The 6,663-nt window shown below is 30.0% G+C and overlaps 2 protein-coding genes across 2 annotated transcripts; both read left to right on the top strand.

The window, feature by feature from the left end:
• Position 1: 1 nt before the first annotated feature.
• Positions 2-792, top strand: LOC119688503. The gene is made up of 2 exons (XM_038103180.1): positions 2-253; positions 315-792. Exons 1-2 carry the CDS (start codon positions 2-4, stop codon positions 741-743), a joined length of 681 nt encoding a protein of 226 aa, XP_037959108.1. The 3' UTR covers positions 744-792.
• Positions 793-5,171: 4,379 nt separating this feature from the next.
• On the top strand, positions 5,172-6,390 carry LOC119689883. The gene is made up of 2 exons (XM_038104814.1): positions 5,172-5,851; positions 5,913-6,390. Exons 1-2 carry the CDS (start codon positions 5,246-5,248, stop codon positions 6,339-6,341), a joined length of 1,035 nt encoding a protein of 344 aa, XP_037960742.1. The 5' UTR covers positions 5,172-5,245; the 3' UTR covers positions 6,342-6,390.
• The last annotated feature ends 273 nt before the right edge of the window (positions 6,391-6,663 follow it).

Below are 6,663 nucleotides of genomic sequence, written 5' to 3'. Positions count from 1 at the left end.
AATGTTTATGACATACAATAAAAAGACATGTAACAAGGTCCCTACTCACGGTGGATTTCTACAAGTATGCAAAAATCATTCGGAAAGTAACAAGTTTTTCAGAGATCTTTACGGTCGTCCAGCACCAGACAATGCTGACTACATACAACGTAAAAAGGAAGGAGAAATATTTCCTATGGATTTTAAGTTAATTAGAAATCCTAATTGGACCGAGAATGCTAAAAAACCTGTTGTTTTTGGTGTAAAAGAACAGGTAAATTTGTTATGATAATTAATTTATTTTATTTTCGATATACAATTTAAACATATTTCAGTTGATAATGACATTAATAAATAAAAACGTAATGAATATCAAAATGTACGCGGGTAGAAATAAAAACACAATGCTAATAGATTTACCACGTCATATGATTTTAAAATGGATCAATTCAGTAGAAACTAAACAATCACGTAAATTAAAATATCAGTCATCGGAAGAAGAGAAAGAAGAGAAAGAAGAAGAAAAAGAACACTATAAAATGTGTGAAATATTTCGGGCAATGAAATTGGATCATGAAAAGCCTTGTTCAAAGACACCAGAAAAAACTGCAACTAATAAACCACCCAAAAGTTTGGAAATATTGCCGTATTCTTTAGATATGCCTTGTACTAGTGCAAGCATTAAGAACAGTGCCTTCCAAGAAGTCGCAATTGAAATGGAAAAAGAGTTTGATCGCGAATCGGATTATATGGATTCGGATTGATATATCGCAAATTAAATAGTTAAACATCACATTTTTTTTTAATTCACAACTAAACTTACACAAAAAAAAAGATGTTTGATATTTTTAATTTTAATTAATAACAGATATAAAAAATTTGTAATTTCTATATAAATTTCAAATAAAATGTGCACTGAAATTATTGCATTATTATGTTATTATTATTATTTAAAATATTGTCAATAGACTTTAAAATCTATTGACTTTCGTCATGGATTTAAAGTGATTCTATAAATTAAAATTTCTTAAGAAATAATAATGTGTATTCTAGTTCATTCATTTATAGTTTATCATCGGATATAATGTATTTACACAATGTTTATTACATCGGCTTTGGCGTCTTTAACCTCAAAACCTCAAGCAATTTTAGAGGTTTAGGAGGTGCGGAAGTTTCGATATTTAAGATGCAAATCATATGTGACTTGGAGGTCTTATTTATATCTCGGATGATGGAATGTTGATGCCTATGTATGTTCCTATAACTTAGTAAGTTGCTTTCAACAAATCTATAAGTACTTTACTTCGAAATAATTGTGCTCTATTTTTTCTATTCTAATTATTGCATGTCCAGAGTGAAACCCTGAAGTGCAACAGAAGTTTGAGAAGTTGCTTATAAACTAACATCTTTTTGTGTTTGGATAGGGATGATGACGTTCTGTTAAACAGTATATATATTGAAACTTCAAATCGTTTTTTTTTTTAAATTAAACTTCACTTATTAGGAGACAGTTTTCCTGGTCTCCTGTCGACAGTTACTATTTTGATAATAACGACCACTCTGTTATGATCCATAGAGTGTTAATATTGTCGGCTAAATTGGTTAGAATATTAAGCTACATAGAGATATCTCAAATATTGGGTAACACGTAGAAAATTGGAATATATCGCTAGCTTGACGGTGCAAATTCTTAATATATATGTATGCGGAAATAACAAAGTACTAGACTTGAATATAGAAATATAGCTTTAAAGTGTTGAGGCAATCAGAATTAATGCCGAAAAACGGCATTAATTCCAATGCATGTGGTGAAATATGACTAGGAGATTAAAGGTGATAACGAGTCTTATAATTGTGGTGCATAAGTTGAAGCATATAATTATGTTGATATCTAGACTTGTCGTCAGTGCGGAGAAATATATAATGAAATATGCATTTGCGTCTCAAAAACAACAAACGCATAGCGACTAAATTTTGAGGAACAAGGAATCGATCAAAACTCTATAACTAAAACTTAATTCTAAATCCACAATATGGTCCACAAATCAATTATATTGTAGGGGAAGATAGTAAGCCAGCAAACGGTCGTATTGGATTATGAAGAGAGCAGTTAGTGGCTTTATAGCAAAAATCTATTGCCGTCAATTTGTTTCAAGAATAACAACACTGGAAAATTTTAAAACGCAGTCTGGTAGAATTTTTCTTTAAACTTAGACGACTAATATTGGAGCCAAGAACATCAAAAACAGTTAGAAGGATGTGGAAAACGATATACATTATACAGAGAATGGTGCCAAAAAAATATAAAAATTGGAGAATATTTCTCGAAGTTCCGTGGAATGTTGTATAGCGGCTTTGATGAAGAAGAACACATTTAAGGTTTGCAAATTTTAATACAAACTTTTTATTTGTTCAATTATAGTTTTAGTGTACGTAAGTGTAGACACAAGATGTTACTAATATATTAACTGTTATATATTACTAATATATCAACTGTTAGATGTTACTTACATATGAAGTGATGGTTTGGAGTAGCAGATTAAGATTAATTTCAGTTCTACAAGATCATTAACAAGTTATATGTATTTCTATATAGATGCCTAACGCCATCGAAAATCAATAATAGCTCTAAAATAGCTTTTGCAACTTATTTGTCAAAATTCAACTTACTATATGGGCCATGTTAGATAGAATGCTATGGGCTTGTTAAAATTATCTATTTCGGGTTTTGACAAAAATGCATGTCATGTAAAGTGTCACAGAAATTGTGATCATTTGCTTCTAAAAGACACAAATGTTGACTGGATAACCCTACTTTAGCTAAGTGACGAGGCACAGTTAGCCTCGACTCTCATCACCAAATTGAAAACGATTTATTGTTTTTTCTCTCACTCTCAATTTTATGAGTTGAATCGAAAACAACAACAATTTTGCTCATTACGAACCCATGACACTCTATATAACATGTCCGTAATAGAAAGGAACATGATTTTTATTTGACACAATTAACTATTATGGTTTATTCTCTATGCATCTGTACATACGTTTAATTTATATATAATATTAATGACTTCTTGCGAAAGTGCTTTAGGCTCTTATTTTATCTTTATTTAAGAATAGAAATTTATGAATTCGTGGTGAATGGCAGATTAAACGGCGATCGAATATTCAACTTTTTAGTGGGTATTTGCAGGGACCGTAACAGTTATCTTAAAAAAAAATCACCTTATAGCTCTTATCATTTACATTTTAAAATAAAACTCAAAAAATAACAATTAAATTTGCTTTATATTATATTTATGAAAATCAATTATTTTCCGTAACTTTTATTTTTTCGTACAGAAATAACTCTTACAATCTGCTTTTTATTTTAAAACGCACAAATAACTGTTATTGTTGCGTTATAAAAATAAAAATCATGAATAACTCGCACTGGCCTGCCGAATATTTTTAAAATGGGAATACAAAATGCATTTTTCATACAGGGTAGTTATTTTTTTAATTCCATACAAAATGTATTAAAGACACAAAGACACAGAGAATTGAAATGAAATGAAATAAGTTTGCTTAACAATGTGTGTACATAAATCAAAATATACAGAGTTTGAAACTGTATCTTATATATAAAAATGAATCGAAAAATGTGTTGGTAAGCGTATAACTGAACAACGCCTGGACCAATTTGATCAATTCTTTTTTTTAAATATTCGTTGAAGTCCAAGGATGGTTTTTACGGCGAGAAAAAAAATCGAATTATTGCTAATTCCAAATTGGTCCAGGCGTTGTTGAGTTATGCGCTTACCAACAAATTTTTCGATTAATTTTTACATATAAGAAGACAAGAACATAAACAAAATAGATGAGTTTGTGTGTTGTAATAAGTTGTTGATTATTGTAGGTATGTTTATTAAATCCCCATGACTGCCTTTGCAGATCATTATCTCAAATATCTAAGCGAGTCACCCACTTTTTATATATTTGTCACCTTTAGGTTTCCACTGTCCCTTTAGACTATTTTCTAATCAGGTTTGAACCTTAAGTTCGTCTTTTAGCTTAAAACCCTCTGGCAGACATCCCAGTCAGGGTTTTTTAGTGGATCCCAGAAGGGTGGCCAAAGTTCTTGGAAGAGAAGATACTTTGGTCACCCGAGCTGAACCCCACACACCAGGGTGACTGTTCTGTTCACAATATTTTTTTTTACCCCGACTATAAAATAGGTAGGTACAAAAGACTACCACATTCCAAATCTGTTTGACAGAACGAAGTCTGTCGGATCTCTAGCATAAAATAAATATTACATTGCATTGCATCACATTCATTGTGTAACCGAGTACCTATTACATGTCCAATCTGGCATTTGGTGTAAATTGGCACACACTCTCGTTGACTGATCTACACGTTGACTGATTTCAAAAAGACTTTTGACGCGGTGTATGTAATAACTTCCAATGCGATATTCTGGATAATTATATTAAATCTTTGAATATTCGTGTACATATCGTGTTTTCTTTCCTCAAACATTATTGGAGGTATTAGTGAAAAATGTAAAAAACCAATTTAATTTTTCAAATCACAAAATATATAACTATTCATCCTAGTTTGTAATTCTGTATATGCACTAACTATAATTAAATCGGTTAAATTAAATTAAAACAATTTAATTCATGTCCTGAAATATGACAGCTTTACACCATTTAATGTGCCTGTCAGTTTTAATATTTCTGTCTTGGACATAATCCGTTGACATAAAGAATGTCTTCATCACACTTAGTATGAACAGTGAACAGCTTAGATTAATAGTAAATTGCATCCATTGATTTTTTCTCCAAAATTTGTATCGCGTCATAAAATTTTTTAATTCCATTTCTACAAATCGGCTAAGGGGTGAATGTTAAATTCTTTATTTTAATAAATTTTTTCAAATACTTTATTATTTTAAGTGTATTTTCTTTACAGTATTTTAATATATAAAAATATTAAATTTTTAATATTCATTTTTCTTTAATATTTCTATTATATTCCATGATATAATAACCAACAATTAAGGAAATAAATTTGAAATAAAAACGCAGAGAATAAACTTATAGGTTGAAACAAGAATAAAATATTATATTTTATATTACACTTGTGTTAAAAATTGATCGTTGGTCTAATCTTGGAAAATGAGATATGCAAAATGAGATCGACGCCACCTTGATCCAATGTGAAATTATATCCGCGCTAAAAGTGAACGGTAGTTTGTTAGAAGAACGTGGTTTTGCTTTTAATGATGGAAAATAGCGAAGATAATTCAGCACGTGGCTCTGGTAATGAGCCATCGACTGATACTGAAGAAATTGTTGACGAAGGGTGGTTGTATCATAAGACAATTGCCCATCGTTTGGAAATGGCGGCTTTAAAAGCTGAGTCTGACAACCTGGTTAAAGTAATGCATCAAAATTGTATAGAACCGGCGAAGAAAATGATAGATAAAGAAGTCGAAATTTATACCAGTTCTATTGACGAGAAAATGGAATTTTTTGAACAGGTAAATAATGTGTCAATGGAATTGAGTGAAACTCTGAGTAAGTTAGGTGGATTGATATTGGAAAAATGGGAGTCGCGCATCCAATATAATCAAATGTTTATGACATACAATAAAAAGACATGTAACAAGGTTCCTACTCACGGTGGATTTCTACAAGTATGCAAAAATCATTCGGAAAGTAACAAGTTTTTCAGAGATCTTTACGGTCGTCCAGCTCCAGACAATGCTGACTACATACAACGTAAAAAGGAAGGAGAAATATTTCCTATGGATTTTAAGTTAATTAGAAATCCTAATTGGACCGAGAATGCTAAAAAACCTGTTGTTTTTGGTGTAAAAGAACAGGTAAATTTGTTATGATAATTAATTTATTTTATTTTCGATATACAATTTAAACATATTTCAGTTGATAATGACATTAATAAATAAAAACGTAATGAATATCAAAATGTACGAGGGTAAAAATAAAAACACAATGCTAATAGATTTACCACGTCATATGATTTTAAAATGGATCAATTCAGTAGAAACTAAACAATCACGTAAATTAAAATATCAGTCATCGGAAGAAGAGAAAGAAGAGAAAGAAGAAGAAAAAGAACACTATAAAATGTGTGAAATATTTCGGGCAATGAAATTGGATCATGAAAAGCCTCGTTCAAAGACACCAGAAACAACTGCAACTAATAAACCACCCAAAAGTTTGGAAATATTGCCGTATTCTTTAGATATGCCTTGTACTAGTGCAAGCATTAAGAACAGTGCCTTCCAAGAAGTCGCAATTGAAATGGATAAAGAGTTTGATCGCGAATCGGATTATATGGATTCGGATTGATATATCGCAAATTAAATAGTTAAATATCACATTTTTTTTTAATTCACAACTAAACTTACACAAAAAAAAAGATGTTTGATATTTTTAATTTTAATTAATAACAGATATAAAAAATTTGTAATTTCTATATAAATTTCAAATAAAATGTGCACTGAAATTATTGCATTATTATGTTATTATTATTATTTAAAATATTGTCAATAGACTTTAAAATCTATTGACTTTCGTCATGGATTTAAAGTGATTCTATAAATTAAAATTTCTTAAGAAATAATAATGTGTATTCTAGTTCATTCATTTATAGTTTATCATCGGATATAAT

The sequence above is a fragment of the Teleopsis dalmanni genome, chromosome X, assembly GCF_002237135.1.
Source record: "Teleopsis dalmanni isolate 2A chromosome X, ASM223713v2, whole genome shotgun sequence".
In the NCBI taxonomy this organism is placed as follows: domain Eukaryota; kingdom Metazoa; phylum Arthropoda; class Insecta; order Diptera; family Diopsidae; genus Teleopsis; species Teleopsis dalmanni.
This window is presented reverse-complemented; position numbering and strand designations above follow the sequence as displayed.

What these genes read in the sequence shown, in the direction of transcription:
- LOC119688503 (XM_038103180.1), top strand. Translation starts at nt 2, where the DNA reads ATGTTTATGACATACAATAAAAAGACATGTAACAAGGTCCCTACTCAC. An exon ending in TTTTTGGTGTAAAAGAACAG is followed by an intron (nt 254 to 314) that starts GTAAATTTGTTA and finishes AACATATTTCAG; the next exon opens with TTGATAATGACATTAATAAA.
- LOC119689883 (XM_038104814.1), top strand. Translation starts at nt 5,246, where the DNA reads ATGATGGAAAATAGCGAAGATAATTCAGCACGTGGCTCTGGTAATGAG. An exon ending in TTTTTGGTGTAAAAGAACAG is followed by an intron (nt 5,852 to 5,912) that starts GTAAATTTGTTA and finishes AACATATTTCAG; the next exon opens with TTGATAATGACATTAATAAA.